The sequence below is a fragment of the Caloenas nicobarica genome, chromosome 5 (genome assembly GCF_036013445.1).
Source record: "Caloenas nicobarica isolate bCalNic1 chromosome 5, bCalNic1.hap1, whole genome shotgun sequence".
Classification (NCBI taxonomy): Eukaryota; Metazoa; Chordata; class Aves; order Columbiformes; family Columbidae; genus Caloenas; species Caloenas nicobarica.
This window is the reverse complement of record NC_088249.1, coordinates 53,390,326-53,414,378: the sequence shown is the minus strand read 5'-3', so window position 1 is coordinate 53,414,378 and position 24,053 is coordinate 53,390,326. Positions and strand designations below refer to the sequence as shown.

At 41.1% G+C, this 24,053-nt stretch overlaps 1 protein-coding gene across 1 annotated transcript; it reads left to right on the top strand.

Annotated features, from left to right (window-relative positions):
* The first annotated feature begins 105 nt into the window (after positions 1 to 105).
* On the top strand, positions 106 to 23,007 carry GTF2H1 (general transcription factor IIH subunit 1). Its single transcript, XM_065635837.1, has 15 exons — positions 106 to 705; positions 4,731 to 4,899; positions 6,746 to 6,938; positions 9,366 to 9,528; positions 11,232 to 11,325; positions 12,043 to 12,192; positions 13,297 to 13,376; positions 14,686 to 14,816; positions 15,994 to 16,081; positions 17,392 to 17,480; positions 18,352 to 18,469; positions 19,337 to 19,427; positions 20,865 to 20,980; positions 21,886 to 21,978; positions 22,592 to 23,007. Exons 2-15 carry the CDS (start codon positions 4,746 to 4,748, stop codon positions 22,676 to 22,678), a joined length of 1,647 nt encoding a protein of 548 aa, XP_065491909.1. The 5' UTR covers positions 106 to 705; positions 4,731 to 4,745; the 3' UTR covers positions 22,679 to 23,007.
* Positions 23,008 to 24,053: the final 1,046 nt, after the last annotated feature.

Sequence of the window (24,053 nt, the reverse complement as noted above, 5' to 3'; positions counted from 1 at the left end):
CCGCCCCCAAACAGCGGGGCACGTGACCCGCGGGGGGAGGGGGGCGGGCGCGTGTGGGCGCTCCGCGCTGCGTCACGCCGGGCGCGCCCGCGCGGGAGGAAGCTGCGTCACGCGCGCCCGCCAGCCCCCCGCCACGTGACGCTGACGCGCGGCGCCCCCTCCCGCCGCGGGCCGTTGCCGAGGGGAGGCCCCTCCCCCGCAGCGCGGTGGTGGCGGCGCCGCCGACCTGGGAGCGAAGCAGCCGGGTCGCCGGGGCTGACGGTGGGGGACGAGCGGGGCCCGCTCCCGCGGGGCCGGGTGACGGCGGGGGACGGAGACGGCCGGGCGCGGCGGGGAGGGGGAGGGGGGGGGCGACGGCGGCGCTGCTAATCGCCCCGTCACTCCCCCCTCCGCCCGCTACTGTCATGGCGACGGGGGAGGGGTCGTCACGTGAGCGGGGAGGGGGGCGGGAGAGGGAGCTGGCTCGCACCACGTGACCGCGGGGACGCGCCGTCGCGGCCCGTTCCCCTGTCACGTGAGGCGGGCTCCCTCCCCCGCCCTCGCAGCGCCCCGCGGCTCGTTCCGGTCACGTGCCCGGCCCCTGCCCGCCCCATGGCCCCGGCGGCGGCGGGCTGACCCCCGTAGCGCCCGCTCCCGCCCCGGGCCCCTCCCGCCGGCAGCAGCCAGCACGCGGGCCCGGAGCAGGTCCCCGCCACCGCCCGCACGGTAAGGAGCCGCCGGCGCGGGGAACGGGGAGGTGGCGGCGCCGGGCACTCTTCGTGTGTGTGCGTGAGGGGCAGCGGGGCCCGATCCGCCTCGCGGCCCCGGCGGTTCCCTCCCCGGGTGCGGCGGGGCAGCGCCTGCCGTGAGCGCTGCGGCGGGCCCGGCGCCTCGGCGGGGAGCGGCGCGGTGGTGCCGCGGCGGCCTTTGGCCTCCCGCGCTCCCTTTGCCCGCTGCCAGCGCTCGCGGCCGGTTAGCGGCGGTGGCTGGAGGTGCCGGGGTGCTGTGAGGGAACGGACGGAGGCGCGCCGGTCTGCGTCCCCGGGAGGGGGGCAGCGGGAGGATGGCAGCGCTGCCCCGGCGGCATCGCGGGCGGGGGGCCTGGGCTGCACCCGAGCGCCGGGTCGCGGGCGACAGACAAAGAGGTGCCCTCGCACCGCCCGCCCGGGCCGCCCACACCTCCTGCCGGGGACGCTGCAAGTCGGGCCGACCCCCCGCCGCTGCCCGCACGGGGTGACCTCGGGCCCGTTTCACCGCCGGCAGACGCGCCACGTGAAGCGTAGGTGACGGGAATCGCGGCGGGAGGCCGGGCTGACCCTTCAGGTGGGCTTGGGGGCACAGACAGTGGATTCCTTCAGCTGCTGCTGTGCTTGCAGGTGTCCAGGACAAATGGCACTTGTCACCACTCCCCATTCTGCTGAGCTGTATTCGTCTGACAGCTCTGCTGCTGCCTCCCGGGGGCTGCTCTGCCAGCTCCCAGCCCCACCCAGAGGCCCCTGGGCTCTGTGACCGAACCCTGGGGGCCCGGCTGTGTACCCCTGACACTGCGGTTCAGCCTGGCCATTGGCGTAGATATCCCGCTGTCCCCTGCAGGGAGTGGAAACCAAGCAGCAAGGCCTGCATCAAATCTGTCAGAGCTTGCCTGCCAGCCCATGCCTACCCTGACCAAGTCAGGAATATTAAAGTGTAAAGGTTTTTTTTATTTCTGCTCAGAACTCGATGAAAACACATGGAAAGAGACTGGAGTGAAATGCTGGTAGTGGAGAGCGTTCAGAACAGGTGTTGAAAGGAAGAGAGAGGTACCTGGTTTTATAAGTGGTTAGGAAGTGTCACTGTGTTAGAGGAAGGATAGCTGTTGGAATTTGATGGTATTTCCAGAAGCTGCATTCACTCCTACAGAGCTAGAAGAGGAGAGGTTATAGGTGGATAAGCAAACGGGAGCTTTTGTTTTGTTTTATGCCAACGCTGAAGCTTCTTGATAGACCTTGTCAGTTGTAAACCACAGCTGAAAGTGACATCTTTGAGACTTGATGACAAGTCATACCCCATGGGTTAGGGCTACCGATTGATCCAAGTGCTTTTCAGAACTATTAATCACTACTTCAAAAGCTCTACTGCTAGAGAATTTAAAAGAAACTGTGTCTGACCTTCCAATTCTGAAAGATACTTAAACCAGAGAGAGATCTGTCATACGAAATTTGCAGCTGAACAGCTCTCATGCTGCTTCTTTTAGCAGCAGCAGATTAAAATTATCACTTAGAGCTGTAAAATAACAGAATTTCTCCACATGCATGTTGCAGTTCTTGCCCCTTTGAGTAGCAGTGTCATCATCCTTGAAACTTCAGTTGTTAAATATAGAGGTTATGAGATTTGGGCAGGCATGAATAGATCATTGATGGCTCTAGCCCTTCTGCATAGTAAGCCTTAAGTGTCCAAAAAGAAAAGCAAATGTGTACTGTGTGTGCTTAGGGAGGACATAGCCTTTCTCTCTGCGATCAGCAGGAGACCATCCTCATGCTTTTCTAGCAGCTAGGCGAGATTTCTATTTTAGAATTTTTCCTGTAGTTCTTGTAACAAGAAGCCATCTTGTTTTAATTAGTGAAAGACGCTAACTTTCCTACATCCTGATTATTAATATATTTTTTATTATTCTTTCTGATGTACTATTCAAAAGGCAGCTTGGGATTTTCTCCATTTTGGGTAATGCTTACTGTGCTTGTGAGGTATATCATTCTACTGCCACTGCAATTACTGCATGAGAAGGGAAGTACAGCAATGACATAAATAAGAACAGCAGTGAGCTAGTGTGTTCACCCTCCCAGAACATAGAATGAGACACTCGTGTGATAATTGTGCATTCACAGATTGCACACTGCAGGGTACCGTGCTAGAAATGCTGTGTTTGTAAAGGAGAAGTTGCTAGATGCTGGTAGTTTTCTTCTGTTGTTGAAAGACTGGTTGTAGGTGGGTGAAATAGCATGGTAGAAAAGCAAATCAACTTGCGTTAGAATAAGCCTGACTATGGAAATGCTTTCTTTTTTCTTTCTGTCCAGTACAGGTTTAATTCTTTTGCATTCTGTGGCTGTGTCTCTACTGCATTGGATAATCATGACCTTAAGTGACTGTAAAGTAACAAAGGGAGAAAAAAGTCAAAAATCCTTAGTCTTGCATATGTTGATGTTTCTAGGCTGTTAGAGTCTGTGGCCAGCTGCCTTTTTCCGGTAAGGATCAGGTACTGATGAGAGACCATAGACCTGCAACAGGAAACTCTGCATAAAATGAATGTGCGAATAGTGCTGAAAGGGAATAATGCTGCTGGGGAGACTGTAATGGATTATGCTAGGAAACGGTCCTGAAATCCTGCCATGCAGTTTTCTTTGAGAGAGAAGTACCAGCAGGGCTGCTCTGAATGTGGCACAGCGTGTTCCAGTGACTGCTGCAGGGGTGCTCATGTGAAGCCCCACGTTCAGCTCAGCATTGCTGAAGGCTTTGGTAAAGCTTTGGATGAAACAATGAAGGAGCAAAGCTTAAGTGCAGAGCCCTTTTGCCATTAAGTCTTTCCATTTAGTATTTCACTTAACTCATTTTGGAGATGGGCTTGTAAGACTTTAGCAGAAGAGAATGCCATGCTGCTGTCTGGATTGTCAGAGTAAAATATCCTATGGTGGGTTTTTAAAGGAAAAAAAGGTATATGAATTTAAATGCTTAGAATTATCATTTTGTGATAGCTACTAGTAGTGTGATAGCTGATGCAGGTTGCTGTTTGAAGTTTCATGCAGGCCCCCGCAAGTATTACGAGTGCTCTAAAACACGTGAAACATGCATATCAGTATTTGAAAATACTATTTTACATACCAGTAGAAAAGTTTATGATGCACAAAATGCAACAATTGGACAGACTAAAAACATACAGCAAACATACCAAAGATGTAGTTTTTGATAGGTGCATGACAGTATGTTAATAGAATCCAGTCATTCTTGCAGTGTCCTTAACCTGTTGAGAAATTTAAGGCTGTAGGGTGAACTTGTAGAGAGGAATGATGGTGACTGCTTGGGAGAGGAATGCAACAAGTATCAAAAGGCTTGTTGACGTGAAACTGGTGACAAAATTTCACCATTGTTTTGAAGTAGGTATAACCTTAGTCCCTTGGCCTTTGGGGGAGAGGGGTAGGAAACTGGCCACCTGGAATCAACTCTACAAAATATTGTTCAAACATTGGGCAAAACCCACCACAATAAGAACAGAAGTGTAACTGGGCTACCTTTCTTTAGCACAGAGAACTGAAAATTCGTGATTTTTCACATACCTTGTATCCTTCCCTTTTCTGAAATGACTTAACATCTGCCATTCATGCCGAAGGAGGGAATTGCTGCCAAATGCCAGAGAAGATTTGGAATTTATGTTCTTGCTTAGCTTCAGTATTCTTCTGAACTTGAAAAAACAGTAAATTAATACTAAAACAGGAAAATTTGGTTATTGGTTTAAGTGTAAGATTTGCAGGTCGTCTATTGGCTCACAAGCAGTATCAGCAATACAGTCAGATGAATTATTTAGGTAGCTGGCAGTATTTTGTTTAAATTATTTGCTGGTTGCACTGACAGAAGAGATCATGTCTATCTGGAACATTTCAGAAATGAACTAGGCATTAACAAGTAAATTTGGGTCATAATACTATGATATAGATAGGAATAGTGAATGAGTTACACCAAAATAATTATACTAATCAGCTCTAACTGTATGTTTTTAATAGCTCCTCATAGCCACAATGGCAACGTCATCTGAAGAAGTGTTACTGATTGTAAAGAAGGTACGTCAGAAGAAGCAGGATGGAGCTCTCTACCTTATGGCTGAAAGGATAGCATGGGCACCTGAAGGCAAAGACCGATTCACGGTCAGCCATATGTATGCAGATATAAAATGTAAGTGAACACTTTTCATATTCTAGCTTCAGCAATCAGTATTTCAATAAACATTTAAATACAACCCAAAGCTTATTTGCCATAAAACACTGGTAGGTAAGTTAGGAAGGTTGCAAGGGTCTGGAGCTTTGACAAGGTTATTCTGTGTAGCAGCAGAGATCAGGACCATGGTGAAGTATCACCAGTTTGTTAAGGATACTACTGCAGAACTTCTGTAGTGTTCAGATGTTTAAGTTATAGTGCATTTACTGTTAACTTCTGATAAACTTCTGTAATAAATTGAACAGAAAAATAATCAACGCCATATGCTTGTGGAGGGAAGGGTGGGAGGAGGGTTGAGGAAGAGTATAGGATTTTCAGGGTCTAACACAGAAACTATCTGGCATGTCATCTGTTAAACTATGCATCTAAAGCTGTTTCAGTTTTCATATAAAATGAACCTTGCTGTTTTATTATCATCCAACAGACCAGTTTCAGAAGTTCTAGCTTCTGGAGTTTGGCCTAACTGGTAGTATTCTAAACAGGCATTTGCTGTTGCAATAGCAGAGTACTTGCAAGTCAAAACTGAACAGTAAATATCTATAGCATGCTGCCTTTCTGGCTCCAATTAGTGCTCATATTCCATGTGCTGTAATGCCAAAGAAGAAATAAAATGAATGCTGTATGTGTCACTTTGTAAAGGTTTAGTGATTATTGCTGTTTAAAGTCACATACAAGTACATACATGATCAAAAGTGTGGGTGATGAATTAGAACTAATATGCTGTTTTCTTAAATACAAATGTGATAAGGAGTTTAAAAGCTCTGTTCACCTATAATTAACTTTGTGAAAGTTTTATTTAGCCATTTACTTACACTTAAGCAGCTTATATTTTAAATATTTACATGTATAGACATCGAAGTATTTTTAACTTAGATGAAGGATGTTCTTTTTTTGTCATCTAAACTTAAAAAAAAGGAGAGGGGATATTTGTAATAGAGGTGATGACAGTAGTGACATCTGGTTCCTGTCTCCCACTTGCACTGGAGAAAGAGGTAAGATTCAAAGTTAGGTTAGTGGCATTTGCAGCGCTACACTGAAGTCAGCATAGCACAACAGTCCATAAAAGCAGCTGCTCTAACCTCCGCTCCCTCTGGTTACGAGAAGGGAAGTAGAAGTCAGGTTTTTCTTGAGAGTCATGAGGACATAATAGTACCTTGGAGGCACTGGTGATTGACTTTGGGAGTACTAGTGGCTAAATGTGCTTACCACACCACTTGAAACCAGTATACCTTTGCTGTCACAGACATGCTGTTACCCCACCCTGCATCTGTTTTCCTGCCTCTTTTCTTCTGTGGGAACTAATCCAGCTGGAATAACAAAAGGGGGTTACTTTTCAATGGATCAGTTCCTCGATTCAGCTTGCTTCACAAGTGCAAACACTAGTGCAAGAAAGGCAGCAGGAAGAAGTGGAGAGGGGGAATGAGGTTGTCACCTTTCAGCATCAGCCTGGGTTGGTACCAGGTTAAAGTGTCCAGGTGATGACAATCTAATTTGCAGCAGTTTTGTAATGGAGGATGTGGGGAATGTGAAGATGAATCAGGGCTCCTGAGCAGTAGTTGAAGGTTACTGAGCAATAGACTGCTTGGTGTCTGTGTCTTGTCTTTTAGAGAGAGCAAGGTGCAGCGTTCAAACTAATTTAAGGGGAAGACTGTATGTTCCACTTCCATGGCTGGAATTCACACACAGGATAACAGTATTTAATTGGTTGATGAAGATAACTGCTTATAAGCAAATACTCTAGGGAAGAGAGTTTCTTGTATAAGCTTACTGTCCGTTGCTAATTAATATTCTCTGTGTAATCTAGGCCAGAAAATCAGTCCAGAAGGTAAAGCTAAAATTCAGCTTCAGCTAGTATTGCATGCAGGGGACACAACCAACTTTCACTTCTCCAACGAAAGCACAGCAGTGAAGGAGCGAGATGCAGTAAAGGACCTTCTTCAACAACTGTTGCCCAAATTCAAAAGGAAAGCTAATAAAGAACTTGAGGAGAAGAACAGGTAAAGGGAAAGGAACTTTAAAGTTTTTTGGTTTTGTTTTGGTTTTTAATTGTTACCTAACTATAGCGTGTTTCTGCTAGCAGTTGTTATTGCAACATTGTTAGTGATGCTGCATTTTTTCCCTAGTAAAAAATCTCTTCACTTTCAATTTAGAGGCAGTTCCTTTAGGCTTACATAACTGTAACATGTGGCGACTATACTCGTGTTCTCAGTGACACGTTCTTGAGGTGTAAAGGCAGCCAGCCCGGCTACCACCCAGTCTTTGTTACCCGTGGCTATGAGATGAAGCACTCAACTGGCAGTCTGTCTCCTTAGTCTTCTGAAGCATATCCATATCAGTTAGAAAAGCTGCTTGAAAGATTGTTTTTCTTTTCAGAATTTCTCACCTTCCTTGTTATGTGATTATTTTTTTTTCTCCCTGCATAACCCCTTCTCTGCCCCAGATCTTTTTTACAGATGTTTTATATACTTTACTAAATTGCTAGGTATTTTCATGCCTCTCACTTGAGATGCAGTGGTTTGTTATTTGGCATACAGGATGTTTATTCAAAAATATGTTTTGAGAAGACGTTCAGGACCTAAGTCCTTTTCCCAAAAGGACTTTTAGGATACGCTTCTGTTCCTTTAAAACATTTGTGTTAAACCAGTCTTTGGGGCCATCTCCCCAGATGAGTTTCACTTCATTCTAGCATCTGCTGTGAATCTTATATCCACTAGGTTCCATTTCGAACGACTGTTCTAGCTTTGAACTCAGGTAAGTTAAGGTTAGATTTTTCAAAACATAGCAGCATTGCCTCATTGGGCAGATCAGATCTTTACAAGGAGATTTCCCAGCAGAAAGGCAGAAGCCCTTGTGCCGAAGCTCTGACACATCCATATTAACTGGTTCCAGTACTGAAGCAACCACTGGGGTCTACAGCTGTGCAGACTGCTTTGGCACCATTACCATACTAGTTTCTTTGTGCTACGTGCTTTATTTCTAACAATATTAATATTCAGTACATGGGCAGTCTTAGCTCTGAATCTTTGTATCCTTAAAGGAAGTTTTAGAGTATTATGCCACGCAACTTTAAGAGATTTTCTAGTCACAGAAAAGCCAGAATCTCTGCACATACTTAGTTGTAGCCTATTCTTTTGATGTTTAGAAGTCCAAGTCTAGCGATGGAGCTTCATTGGCTTAATTTGCAACAGACCAGGCAAAAAAGTTTCAAGCTGTTCTGGAAGGATACAATTTCTAGAATCCCTGTGGTGCTTCCTCCATTTATTGATATGTGGAGGTCAGGTATATAGAAAATTCTAAATTTTAACAAAATAATTAAAATAGCAGAGTGCCTGCTGGTGCACTGATTTGTAAGAAATGCCACTAAACCGTATTTGTACCAACAAGAAAAACAAGACAAAACCTTGGTCGTTAAAACATAGTAGGGATTTCTTACCACAAAGTTTTGACTTCTGCCTCATGCTACTTCATCCCTAGAGAAGCTACAGACTTTTATTCAGTCCAGGTTGCAGTTTTTTCATGTTCTTCCCTAGACCACATACTATGTATTAATAAGATTCCTATTTTTTTAAATTTGCAAATGCAAGACCCTGAGGTTCATACTAAAGATTGTCGAGGTTATTGTGAACGTGCATAAACATGAAAATAGCCTAGTGGGTTTCAGATTAGGTATACAGCTGTATGAAAAGCTGCTTAAACATGAATTAACTGAAGTTTCAGGTGCATACATTCTTTGCATTTTACATAGTAAAGATGATACCTGATATTTGGATGATAACTTCTGTAAACATTATTCCCTGGTGGAAGTAGTGACACTGAATGTTTCTGGAGCGCTTGTGCTGCATGTGATAAGTGATGAAGATCCTGCTGTCACCAACAGAAAAATAAATGAACAAACAACTCTGGGTAGTGTGTGTTTTAAGGTATCTTATCCCAGACATATTTTGTAATCTGTCCTGTTGCACTAGAATAGAGACCTGTAACTACTGAATTTTAAGATCCTAAACAAGAATTGGATAGTGCTGAAATCTCCTTTTTTCCCCGCACAAGACCTTTGTTATGGAAATTCAAGAAAATTTATTGTGCTTTTACGGTTCAGGAGACTGTAGTCCTGGCCATGCAAAGACAGAAGAACACTACAGAACATTTTATGACAAGATGTTAATCTCACATCAACTTTTTCCTAGCCATTACTGTTTTCTAGCATTTAATGCTATTCCTTAAATGTTTTTTTAGTCCTTTTTTAAGTCTTTTGAGACAAATGTAGCTATTGAGGTTGGTTGTTTACACAATCTTGTTAAGACGTGCACAGTATTTGGAAAGAAAAGTTGGTTTCTGTTCCCTTGGTGAACTCATGTTATAGTTATGGAAATCTTAGTGATTTATTCTGCAACGTTTCAATTTTTTTCAATACATTCTTTTACCAGAATGCTGCAAGAAGATCCTGTTTTGTTCCAGCTCTATAAAGACCTTGTTGTGAGTCAAGTAATCAGTGCTGAAGAATTCTGGGCCAACCGTTTAAGCCTGAATGCAGGGGATAATTCTGCAGCACCAAGTAAGCAGGATGTGGGCATCTCTGCAGCGTTTCTGGTACGTCGAACCTCTAACGTAAAGAATTTTAGAGCCAACAAATTGGAGAAAGTGAGAGTTCTGCTCGTGTACTTTATTCCCATATGCTTTAATGTTCTTTCCTGGTACCTCAAATTAACATCTCTCCACATGCTAGTTAGACTATTGCAAGTATAAAAGAGGAAAAAAAAAAAAAGGTTTTGTGCAAATCTGCAACCTCAAAATTTGAACTTTAGATTGAGAAGAGGCAGATGTTTTTTTATACCGCTGCTGTGCCTTCCGTAAAACAGGAATAATGGTGAACTTGCAGCCACTAGATTGCAGTGCACTAACTCGTAAGTTAAAGAGAGGATCTGTTGCAGGACTGACATGGATAAACGAAGCTGCAAAGACTTCAAACACAAAAGGTTTGGTTTTATTCCCTTACGAATTTTTTTAAACGAGTACATGCTTTCAGGTACTTGAAGAACAACTTGTATATCTGAAAGCTCATTTTATCTCTCTCTTTCCCCAACTTTCAGTTATGTTACCCATTTGTAGAAACCATGCTTCAGTAATCTCAATGCATCCTGAAAGTAATCTGGATACAACCTTTAGATTCATCCCACAGAGACATGTTTCTACTTCTGCAACAAATTCACACCGAGGATGACTCTCTAGCTGGAATGCCATTTCTACTTTTGTAATGACTCTGCACACATCAAGGGTTTGGGAGGGAAAGAGGAGGTGGGAGCTGTTTTATGACGTCGCTGCTGTACAAACACATGTGTTTTTTCCCCTTAGAAATACCTTAATCAGTTACCAAATTAACTTGATTGCGCTGGTTTCCTGTCTTCCGTTATTCTTACACCTTAACATGAATAATAAAAAAAACAAAACAAAACCCACCAAGCACCCAAACTTTCAAACCTGAAGCTTTCTTAATATAACTGGTTATGTTTGTGTACTCTGCAGTTGTGAAGAAGAAAACTTCAGATATTTGTGTGTCCTAGTTCAAGTTAAAATAACTATTTGGCCCTGCTCAGAATGAGTGTTTCTCTAGGAAGAGCGTGGTACAAAAGGTAGGATTTAGGCAGACAGGAAATGGAAGAAAAGGCAGCAGCATATGCAATCATGTACTTTTTCCTGTTATTGAGAACTGGACTGAGCACTTTGTTGTTCTAGAGCTTCTTAAAGAGATCACAGACATCTAACTTGTAAGTTCTCACTAAGGCTTACCCTCAATGTTTAAATTCAATATTATTTATCAGTTATAGTGAGATGCTCTTAGTGCATAAGGAAATAAGGTGTAACAGCCATAAATCCCTTTTGTCTCTTCATTATCATCACTGATTATTCACAAGCTGAATTGTTGAACAAACAACAAAATATTAGACATTTACAGTATACATGCCTATTTTTACTTTGAAACAAGGATATACTAAACTAAGCATAACTTCTTTTGACTGATGGAGTGGTCATTGCTTTTCATCTTCTAAAGCTTATGGTCTACTTGTTGAATCATGTCTTAAATGACAAGTATAATAAAGTCATTAATGCATGTTCTTTAATTTCTTATTCTAAAAATACCTATTTATGATCAAATATGCCATGGATTTTTGGAGGAAGAAGATTATTTTATCTGCAGCAGAACTGGATTGCAAGATACCAGGTTTTTTTTCCCTTCTGCGGTTACAGAAGGCATTCAGGTGTGACTCTTTTTCCTCCTGTGTGCTTTTTCTTAGGCTGATGTACGGCCTCAAACAGATGGCTGCAATGGTCTGAGGTACAATTTGACTTCAGATATCATCGAATCCATATTTCGAACATATCCTGCAGGTAAGAATAGTGCTTTACATACAAATACATTCATTTGGTTTTTACTGTCTTATTGTGGGAAGACTAGAATGTTAGTGTGAGCCTGGAAGTATAAAGAACCATCTCTTCAGTCTTCTGGATGATTTTCACTGCTTCATTTGAGTAGGGATAGGAAGAAGCGTGTGTTAAAGCATGGTTTTGAAATGAAAACTTGGATTTTGTTAAATGAAAACATTTTAACTTGTTACACTGACATTTTTGGTTTGTTTTGGTTTTTTTTGTAATTGTGAGTAGATATTTGGCTCCCATGACAGTCTCCTAGTCAGCATTTCAATTAATTTTTGTTTTTCATTAAATCACCTTTGGGAGGAAAATAATCTGATTTCCATCATTTGCCTGCACTATGTTGAAGACTGACACTGGTTCATTTGGCCCTAGGTTAAAAAGACCAGATCTATTCTGAGAATAACTAGAACTCTGGCAAATTAGACTTCTTACATGTGTGCAACTCAAATTAGAGTATTCAGACTACTGTAAAGTGCATTTGTTTTCAGAGCATTAGCTAGTCTTGCAGGGCATCAAAGAGTACCTGTTTGCTCAAGCTTAACTACTGCATTCCCTTATGTTTGGTTGGCCTAAATGAAGGCAGCATTAGACAGAAAGCAAGGAAGTTTTAACATAAAATAGCCTGTTAAGATTTGGAGAACAGTTTGTAATCATTACAATTTTTGTTCACAGTAAAAATGAAATATGCAGAAAATGTTCCACATAACATGACTGAGCGAGAATTCTGGACACGATTTTTTCAATCTCATTATTTCCATCGGGACAGGCTCAATACGGGCTCAAAAGACCTCTTTGCGGAATGTGCCAAACTGGATGAAAAAGGTAAGATTTTTGACTTTGTTTCTCCAGTAGGCTGCTACAGTCTTAGCTATAATATATCACAGAGCACAACACTCCAGAGGTACATCTAGTAAACCCAGCAAAGCTGAAATCAAGAGTTTTCTTATGTCCATTTATTGGGCATCCTGTTTGTTGAACCGTAAAGTGAAAGCTGGAGATCGTCATTGAAAGTTAGCTATTGCTTTGCTATTCTTAGCACGTTTGATAGCTGCATCTCTTGAAACAAATTAGCCTTTGGAAAGTGGTAGCACTAGAAATATTCCTTATTACAACTCATGCAACAGTAAATCTGTGATAAATTCCATAATATACTATCATGCTAGATTGATTATGCTCTGCCATCAGTTACTGTGGAATAATTTTGTTTACATAAGGCTTCATTTTGTGTTGCGTACACAATTTGCAACAGGTATAGCATTTGTTATAGATCGTTTTTTAGTAGTAGACAAATATGGATCCTGTTTAAGATTTTCCAGAGGAGTTGTCATATCTGTTCTCTCTCAGCTTTTTAAATGTGAAATCTTAACATATTATCTAACTTAAGTTTTTATTGAACTTTTGAGGTAGGTTTGTGATGATACAAAAATGTGGAGAGTTGAGATCACACCACCATTCCTTAATATGTATTCTGACTAATGAAAGCATTCTGTTATGAATCCACAAAACTTCACAAGTAAAAGCTATCGCCAGATATAAGTTAACATTCTACCCAAGTCAGGGTAGCAAATCAGTGCTGAAATGAGAAGAAACACACAATTAAGGCTTCCTAGTTCCCACTAATACAACTAATATAACTGCCTCTCCAATTTATTATTTCTTTTTTACCAAACAGTATTCAGTGATGCATAGGAGCTGATGAAAACTGCACTAATTAGTAGGATGATGTTTTACAATAGTTTTCCAAGTTTATCACTTATTTTAAATGGAACTTCGAAAAGGGTTGAAAGTTCTCGTCACAGTGATACTTGGACATCTGCAGAACTTTTGTCTTCTCCTTTTAAAGGTTAAATATAATCAAATATTCCCACAATTATTCATATTTGTTTAGATATAGTTTTTTCATGGTTTTTTCTTTGTTTCATACAGGGTTAAAAGCAATGGTGTCTCAAGGAGTAAAAAACCCTCTGATAGATTTAACAGCTTTGGAAGATAAAACATTAGATGAAGTAAGTCATTGGGAAAAAAACCCCACAACACCCATTAGTTTCATTTAAGAAGAGAGTGGGTCCTTCTGTTAAAATAACTACAAATTCTAATTCTAAACCACATCACTTACTGGGCTGCTGCGGTGGTTGGGTGGCCAACATTTATACAGTTGTATGTGTGTAAAGAATTGGAGACTGTTCCCATGGACCTGTATGCATCTGATGTCTGCCTTAGTGTGCTGGGTATAGAAGCAGGACTGCCATTTTTTAAAGAATTATTATTTCACTTGGATGGCTTTTTTTGTCTAAAGTGGACTCTGGTTTCTTCCTACCTTTTAGAAGCTGTGACAATGTATAGAAGCATAGCACGAAACAGTAAAAAGTCTTTGCATTTGTTCTTACTTTAAATGTTGCTGTTTCTTTGATACAGCTTAATTTTAAGGACACTTCATACCATTTTCTTTGTTTAGCTTTAAATACTGTGTTTTGCTAAAAATATGACGAACTATTGCCTGCCTCCAAGTACAAATTAAAACAGTTGTTACAAATGGTGTACCATAATGTGAAATAAGTTAAAGGTGCACTTTTCTGCAGTTGATTTAACTTAAACTTTTGAGTTGTAATTAACGATGCTGCATTTCTAAGGTGGTTGTTGTTTTGGTGGTGGTTGTTTTTTGGAGGGGTGGGACAGGGAGTGTAAGAGTTGTACAAGCTGACAGCCTGAAACTGGCCTAGTTGAGGATAGATATATTTGTGGTGCTCTGCAAACTGCCCTGGTTTGCTTTGGAAGCTGGTTCATTGCAAGCCTGAAACCAAGCATGGGGTGGAGTGAGTTGCGTTCAGCCACCTGGTAACTGAGGAACACTGCCAACATTAAGGCTTCATTTTTTTTGAATTCCTAGTGGTATCACATCCTCCTGACAGGTGTCATTTAGCCTGTGGGCTGCTGGTGTCCCACAAGATGTTAAAAAGAGGTCAGTAAAACAATTGCTAGCTTTTACTTGCCATCAATCCTGTTTTGTACAGGTGATCCTTAAATTTTTTTTAAGCTACTTATAGCAGATCACATTCTTATGAAACTATCTGTTTAAGAATATTTTTTCTTCTCTCAGATACCTCTAAACTGCTAAGTGTTAGCAGAATAAAATAATCTATGGAGATTTTTCAAAGTGCATAAGGTTATAGCGTGACAAGGTAGGAAAATACTGCTTCAGTAATGATGCAGTATCACTCAGTAAAGTTGGCATGCAGCCTTCCTGACTCATTGGAAAACAGAGAATCGTCCTTCTGGTTTGGGGGCAGGAGGCAGCTAATGTTGTTTTCTTTGTAGGGCTATGGTGTTGCTTCCGTGGCCTCTACATCGAATGCCTCAAAATCTGCTAGAGAAAGTAGCAATGCTGCCATTATAAAACGCTTTAACCATCATAGTGCCATGGTCCTCGCAGCTGGCCTCAGGAAACAGTAAGTTTCAATGTTGTGTAAAAGCTTTTTTGTAACAAATTTTAAGGACTTTCCAAAACAAAAATACATCTTCAGTTACTCAGCCAACCTTTTAATGTTTATGAATGAAGTATTTTGCTCTAGAAATGAAAATACTTTTAGGTTCTATTTTAATTTATAAAAGTTCTTCAGAACTGTCTGAGATGACAAACGCTATGTTTAGCTGAGTTATCGTACTAAACAGACTAAAAAAGGAAAGGATGTTTCAAGTCGTAGTCCTCCATCCCTGGTGAAGGCTGCAGAAGCAGGATTGATTCCGTGTGCTGTGTGGAGGAGAGGTCTGGTGCAGGGAGCTCCTGTCGCCTGCCTTCTAGCAGCAGGTCTGCTGGGCTTCCTGTGGTGGGGTGCATGGACACAGGGAAGTGAGGAAGCAAAAGAACAGTGTGGCATGGGTGGATTGGATGAAAGATTCCTCCAGGGCAGTACCCTGCCCCTGACCAAAAAACTTTTGTCAGCTGGTTATGTGTATTTACAGTGAACTTCACTAATGAAACTTCTTAAAAGAGGGATGAAATGGGTTTGATGTGAATTCTGCTTTACAACTGGTTTATAGACAACCACCAAAAGATTACTACTCTATGCAAATCCTACAGACCTCACCTGTGGGAGATCTTAATTAAATACTTTATTCTGTGTAGCTGTGCTCCCTCATGTTCTTCTGTCTTGCACAAATTGAACAGTGGACCTCAAACAATCTCTTCTGGGCAATGTGTGCTTTGGTTTCTTAGTTCAGAAAGAGACAAAACAATAGCTCTCATTCTCAAACAGTGGAATCTCAGGGCTGCCATAGCTCTGCTGATACCTGGTTGGCCTAAGTGTGTATGCAAAGGGTTTTTGATTTAGTCATGATTTTGCTGTGTCCCACTTGCATTGTTGGCATGCTACTCTTTCTGAAGAGAGGGAGGAGAACTCTTCCCTGCTGTTGAATTTCCCCCTTGACAAACAGGGTTATTTGAGGAGTTGGTTCCTTCTATCTAGATGAACTTCTAGGAATAAAGACATAAGAGGGAAAAAATTGATAGACAGTATGTGAACATGCATATAAAATTTTGAAACGGATGTATTTACTTTGTCTCTAGCTTGTATCTTAAATTTCCTGTGAAGTGAATTCTTCTTAATGCTGTTTCTCTATTTTAAGAGAAGCACAAAATGACCATTACAGTGAGACCAGCAGTACGGATGGAAACTCCAGGGATTCAGATTTCTTTCAGCCACCAATGAAAAAGGTATAAATTTAGTCGATGGATTTCTAATTTAATGGAACTGGAAGCTGTCTCTCAAAAGACTGCTGAAGGTTCTTTACTTGTTTATGATACATCTAAATTGATCCTTATTTAGCTTTGAAGTATGTAGAATAAGAACCTGAGGGCCTGTTAGAAGCTTTGTACCACTGTTTATAAACAGAAGTAAATTACATCTTGAAGTATAGCTGTGTTTATCTCCTCGGTAGTGCCCAGTGAAAGTAAAAACCTTCCAACATACTTATGATTAGACCCAGAAATCTGGTTCTTTCCATTCAGTGCAATTCTGGTCTTGCCCTGTGTGTGTCCCCTTTATTTTTTTTCAAAATGCTTGAAAACTTCTAGAGAACTTCCATCGGAAACGGATATTGGTGTTCAAGCATTAACCTATCAAGTGTATTGTTGGTAGACAGGATGATTAAACTGGCGCATGGCAGCCTTCATCTTCAGGTCAGAAGCTGAAGTGAGGTTAAACTGAAAGCGTGGTGACACCTGGTGCAGTGAATAAAATACGGGGCAGCAGCCTGTTTTGGTCTAACCATAGCAGCTCACAAGTAGAAGAGAGTACTGTAATTGCTACAAAACTGAGTTGAATACTCTTGCTAGAGTTGACAGCCTAAATAGAAAATGCCAAGGGTACTGAAAACCTGCATATATTGTGAGAAAAGGCTGCAGGATACATGTACTGTTAAATGTTGAGGTAGTCAACATCTTTGACTTTCCTAAAAGCTGCAGTTTTAACTGGGGGGTAAATGATATACCAGGACTAGAATGAATGTGACAAAAAGAGTGTAAGAGTAGCATGAGAGTAGGAGACTTCAAAAGTAGTTTTCCTGTTGTACAAAGCCTGATATCACTGTGCTGTTACCTCTCACCACTGATGCTCTAGCTCTACTGTCACCAAATAGCTTGGGTATTTATTAAGGTTTTAGTCTTACACTCTTGTACACCAGCCATCAAATCATTACTATTTCTGCTAATCTGGAAATAGACATAGGGAGAACAAAGAATTATTTATGTATAGCAGACCACTTCTTGGAAGTGGCAGGGACTGCAAGTTTTAGCCAGAATCTGCAGAAAAAGCAGTAGTGCCAAGACTTCCAAATTTTACACTTTAAACAATATTAGACACTGCTCCCTCTGGAGAGGATAGACATATGAACCATTCCACACTTTTATTTCTTTAATGTTTTAGTAACCCTTCTGCTCAAACTCAGTGAACTGGAAAAAAGAAGTAGACGCATCAAATTGTGACCTCATTAGTAACATGTGTGATTATTTGGGTTATATTTTAGGTGAAACTGCAGGAGGCCATTGAGTATGAAGATTTAGCAAAGAATAATAGCATTAAAACAATTGCACTAAACTTAAAGAAGTCTGATAGGTAAGTTAACAAAATATGCACAGCCATTTCAGCATAATCGATCTGGCAGGTCTCTCATTACAGCCTGCACAGAATCTACTGATCTCTACTGTGCCCTCAAGTGTGTTTAGGCTAAGTTTAGAAATCTAATATGAACTACTACATAAACCAACTGCCAAGTAATTCCCACTTAAATTTGTATTTTGATTTCATCTCTAGTTTCTGCAATTGAAGTCTCCGTAAGCCTACTTGAAGGGCTTTGGCAGGTAATTTCTGTGAAAAATCTAACAGACCTGTATTCACAGTCCGGCACCTTGTTGCAGCTTACAGTGGAAAAATGTATGTGTTACATGTGAAAATACATATGATTCCAAGGAAAATCCACTCCCAGGCAAAACAAGTGCAGTTGGGTTCATTTGGACTGCTCGCAGGTCTACTATTTTTATAGTAATAGTCCTCTTATTTTCTAGACTTTGGAGTTCGAGAACTATAGATACAATTTCAGAAAAGGAGCGATACCACAGGAGAGAGAGCAATTCCACACATGCACCTAACTTCATCTAGGTTTCAATCCAAAGTGGTGGGAATTCCTCCATTCTGATGATATTTCCAGAACTAGGTGGCACAAAGAAGTTTTAATTAGCAAAATGATGCTCACGGATTCAACAATAGAAGCTCTTACCTTATTTTGCTGCCATAGTATCCCTAACCCAACCTCTTCCCATGTGGTAATGTATTTCACTTTGTCAATAAATAAGATTTAGATAGTAGTATCAACAGTTGCAAAGCATCTACAATTGGAAGCATTTGAAGAACTGTCCACTGAGTTTGGCCTCTGCTTTACCAGCACTCTTGTTAATACACTTTTCTCTTTCCTTTTCTCACCTCACAGGTATTATCATGGTCCAACTCCAGTTCAATCACAGCAATATGCAACTAGTCAGGATATAATTAATTCTTTTCATAGTATTAGGCAAGAAATGGAAGCATATGTACCCAAACTAACTCAGGTATGGAAGAATAGTAAAAAAAATAAAATCCCTTCTTGATGTTAGCATCTTGCTTTCTGTATAGTTTCGTGTCTCATGTCTACTGGAATTTTAATTTTTCATGGTAAACTTCATTATCTCCAATAGTTTTACATTATTAAATTTATTTTACAATTTTAGGCGATACCTTTTAAGCAATTATGTTTAAAATGTAAACAGAAGGAAACTGAGACATTGCTGATATTCAGAGTTATATTCTACTGTTACCATGTTTTGAGGAAATGGTAACGGTATAAAGTAGTAAAGCAGGACAGTCACGCAATATGAAGCACGGGCAAATATTATTGATCCCACCCTATGCAATGTAGGATGTAATGGTCTTAAGAGGTCATAGTAATCAGGTTTATAACTGACTGGGTCTTTTGCTCCTAAATGCACTTAGGTAAGATGTAGATCTCACCATGGGCTGCACAGAAGCTCTGTTCTGGCAACTGAGGGCAGCATAGCCACACAGCCCATCTCCCCAGCCAGCATCTGAACTTCCTCTGTTGGTAAACCTAGACTGGGCCTCAAGTAAAGCAGCCACAACTGTGAATGTTTCACATTTCTATATAGTAATTCTGTCTCATTTCAAAGTAGCTGCACAGCCAGTTCGTGTACTAAGTAAAGGTGTATTTGTCTATAATTAATTGGACAACTTTAACTGAAAACGTACACTATAGCGCTTAAAGGTACTGTATCCCATTCTAGAGAAGAGCATACTCTTCATCAGAACTTCCATTTTTATCTGCTCAACTGTATCCTTGCCATTGGAGTTCAAATACAACTTATTTTATAAATATTTTGCTGGAAAAGGTGATATGAAGTATTTGTTCTCTCTCCTTTTAGGTTCTTTCAAGTGGTGATGCTGCTAGCACTATTGCAGTCCTGTCACCTGGAGGAGCACTTATGCAGGGTGGAACACAGCAAGCCATAAACCGTAAGGATTTAGGATGTATAATACTTTAATCATATCTTACTGCATTACGTGGCAGTACCTGGCTTGCCATTTCAGCTCCCTCTTAGAACACTTTACAGTGATAAAAGAAATTATGGAAGCATGTAGCTGGACTAATGCTGGGTTACAGCAACAAAAGAAAAGCAACAGCCCAGCCACACTGTGAGGGTGGTACTGGCTACACCAGGGCTGAGGCAAGTGAATGAGAGAAAATTGTGCAGAGCAAGGTGATGAACAATGCATTTGATACTAAGTCCTCTTACAGATAATGGGTTTTGCTTGTTCAGCATTTCTCTGATTTTTTCTGGATTTTGGAAAATAAAGGCATACTCTGGAAATGCTCTAAGGAGATAAGGTCTAGATAACTGTCTGGAACTAGATTTTTTGCAGCCTGCATTTAGGATCCACAGCTTGCTGTGAAAAAGGACAACTTTTTTGTAGACTGCAAGGGGAAACACACACCACCTCCTCCTCACATCTCCATTCAGTCACTCCTTTCCCTGTTGTCACATTCCTGCCAGTTTGACTTCCCGTCTCTTTAGTCTCACAGCGGATGAATCCCTATTCTCATAAGGCAGAGTTTATAAGAGTTTTCCAGTTTAACTTGCATTACTTGGTCTGAAGAGCAGCTGAACTAGTTCAGACAGCTAAAAAAGTAAATATGAGTTCTTTATGGTACTGAAAGAAAAGAAGTCAGCAAACAGTAGTGAGGCTTTCTTACCCATCCCCATTGCCGTACTGGGTGCTATACTCCACTTCTTTGAGCCTGACCACCACTTTTTAAAAAACAAACAAAAACCAGCCGCATCCTAGAGTTTGTTATTCACTATTCAGTTTCCTACGCTCCTGTCATGCTCAATGACTGCTTGCACTTTTTGTCTTTGGTTTTTATGATCATGGTTCCTTCCCTGTTCTTGAACCCTGTCACCCTTTCTTCTTCAAGAGTATCTGGGATTCAGTTCATTGTTCCTGCCAGGCTTTTTCACCTCCCCCATGCTGTGCCATATTTTCATTGCCACTGTAAGACAGGGAAAAGTTTGCAGTATCCACCACGCAGTGTTTAGCACTGTGCTATGAAGAGAACAAGGTGCTGGTCCCAGAAGCAGTACTGCCACACTGTTGGAGCAGTACAGATACACTGCTTCTAATCCTGGATTAAGTTTGGTGTCCATCCTTTGCCTGGTATAGATCTCCCTATGTAATATACAAGCTTCCAAGTATATAGCCATAAATAGTGGCTGACCTCATCTAATACTGCTGATGGTCATAATTAGTTGTTAGGCACCTCAGTGTTCCCTCCCAGCCAGCCTTTCCATGATTCCAGTAAAAATGCATATTGCTGAACTCCTTCATGAACCCTACAGTCTCATTTTTCATATGATAGTTTTGAGTGATGTGACAATCATTTTCCTGTTGCAGAGATGGTGCCAAATGACGTTCAGTCTGAACTAAAACACTTGTATGTGGCAGTCGGGGAACTGCTACGACACTTCTGGTCCTGCTTTCCTGTTAACACGCCATTCCTAGAAGAAAAGGTAAGGCAGAGCATCCTAGTGTGGCCCTGGTTATGGTGTGCCCAAATCATGGTTTAGAATGACTGACATCAACTCGAAGTATAGAACTAATACACATGCAGCACTTACTCATCCTTAGAACTGAAGGTCACAAAGCAGTGTAAAACATTAGTCTTTTCAATAATTCTGCTGTTGGTGAAAATCCTCCTTGTCGCTGCGTGTCTCTCACCCTCCCTCCCAAGCAGTTGCTGTGAGCTAGCGTCAGACAGACTGCTCAACTCTATTCCAGCTGCAGACTTCTCATTGCCAGTTTAAAACCCACAAATGAAAGCACCCCCCCTCATCCCCAACTCTTAGATGTAATCTCCACAGTGACAGTTACAATAAAGTTTTCCTTATTCTTCTATCCATTGCAAAAATGGCTCAGTCATAGCTTCAAAATATACACTGCTTTGTAGAACAAAGTTGCCTTCAAGAAGAGATGTCTGTCTACAGCCAGGTGTGTGATTGTAACTATATTTTGTTGCTGTTCTTTCTTTTGACCTCACATGGATCACAAAGATAAAAGTTTACATTCAGATATTTTGGATATCCTGCTCCAAAATGTGGCCTGAAGGTCCATAATACAGTCTTTGCTTTGAACAAAAGAACCATGGGTTTGTGGATATCTATAGTATTTACTGACGAAGTAATAACAATCACAGCATCACACTGCACTTTCAGCCATATTGCACTTGCCTCAAAAATAAATATGCACTCAAGCGTTGTTAGAGACAGAAAACTTATTAAAATATCATTCTCAAACTATACATACTTAAAGTAGCCCCCAGAATTAGATAGAAGGTGTTTTGTAGGAGATCTATTTGTTAAAGGAAATTAAACTTTTGTGCAAATGATTGCAATGTTGGTTTCTGTCTCTTTCTCAGGTTGTGAAAATGAGGAGCAACTTGGAAAGATTTCAGGTTACAAAGCTCTGCCCATTCCAAGAAAAGATTCGGAGACAGTATTTAAGCACAAATGTAAGGGGAAAATATTCTTTAATTATGTGGGTGCATATTAATAATTTGAATTGTAATTATCAGATGATGGTAGCTTTGTTACTTCTTATCCTAGGGTGTTTTAAGTTTTTTTAACTAGGAAATGGGCAGAGGGAAATTGGGCAGACAGTTAAGTATGTCTTCTCTCCCTATCTCTCCTTGTGTAACTTGCTGAGTAGTACCAGAAACTGTCAAGACCTGTAATTTGAAATTACCCAAGTGAGATAACAGAGAGGGGAAGTCTTTTTTCGTTTTTCACTTCCACCATAAAGTAGGACTTCAGCAACTTCAAAACTGTCTCCCACCATGTCAGACTTGAAGTGGGCACAGACTAAATACTGGAGCAGACAGCACAACCAAGTGTCATTTCCCTGTGACCCTCTCAGGTTAGTAGCTCTCTGAGCTGCTCCCTCTACAGACACTTTGCAATAGAGCCTCAAGGTCCTTTCTCTCTTTATCTGGCACGCTTCTGATTTTAGTGAGATTACTTAGAGTGAATAAAAGGAAGAATACAACTGAGTATCTGATCAAAGGGAGGGGAAGGAATCTGTTTTCCAGTAGCTGGGACATTTTTTTTTCCCTCTTAATGTTTCAGTTGGTAAGTCATATAGAAGAGATGCTGCAGACGGCCTACAATAAGTTCCATACGTGGCAGTCCCGGCGTATGCTGAAGAAGACGTGAAAATGCATGCTGTACAGGTTTGAGAGCAAAATCTGCAATAGGTATAGGAGTTCAACCTAGCATATGTGCAGATCTTATAGTTGTTGCAGGAAGACCTGTGAGCTGTGGACTTCTGGAAACGATGCTAACTGAACTTGCACATTTTTGAAAAACAACTGAGACAAAACTTGAAAACTAGGGAGAAAAACAAGGAAGAACCAAAACAGAAGAGCTGAGGTGCAAAAATATTTAAAGGACACTGTTTACTGCAGTTACTCAGGAACTGCTTTTGAGTTGCATAAAGAGCTGCTTTCAGAAATAAAAAATTTAAAGAGGGTGTATTAATTAAATCTGGTTTTCTGTCTAATTTTTTTTAAGAAGTGTATGGCACAGGGTAGAACTCAAAAGTTTTTCTTCACTGGATTCTGACATTTCGTTGAATTCTGTTTGTGCTTTCTGCAACAGTTTAACAATGATATTTTAAAATACAGCTGAGACTGGTTTTGCTTCAAACATCTGGGAGAGTGCAGCTGTCAGAAGACAAGCTTCTGCCATATGTTTCCCCACCAATTGGAAGCAAGAGACATTGCACTGAAAGCTGTTTATGGTCTGGGATCCCTAAAGGCACATGGGGGCAAACCTTTGCCTGAAGTCTTGGATTTTTACGCAGAATTTTTTCAGCCATCAGTTTTGCATGTTTTCCTTTGAGTGCAAGTGTGTGCTACTGCAATTTTTTTTTTTTTTTTTTTTTTACGGCATTTGTTCTGAGGAGAGAATGCATTTTTTTTTAAATGAAGTTAAATAAAGTTTCTTACAAAATAAGTCATTTATTTTCAATTCTTAGACATTTTTTATTTCTTCTCCTAAATCTGTTTTCCTTCACTCTTCCCTTTTGACTGTTACACTATTTTTGGCGAATTGATAATCATTACAAAGAGAAAAATGTGTTATTTACCCAATGTCCATAGGTATTGGGAATCTGTGCCATACTTTATTCCAAATAGAATCAGTTCACAGTTTCAGACCAACTTGTCCTGTATTAAATGTGACTTAAATGCAAAGTAAACCTGTTTTCTATAATATATGCAGTTAATGACATCCTTGTATTTTGTTGTCATCTGGACTGTACCACAGCCCAGTATGGGCTACTGAATTTTTTTACTTCTGACTAGATGTGACTGTTAGAGTATAAGATACATTTACTACAAAGACAAATCAGTGACAATACGTATTCAAAGCAAGCACAGCAGTGTTCAGTACGACAGAAGAAATTCCCGTCAGCCTGCATGATGGCTTAAGACTAGGTTTTGCCACCACTGGTATGATGCTAGAACATGCTAGTATGATGTTGGGTGGAGAATTCTTGCAAACTCCTACAGAAGAAAAGATGTATTTG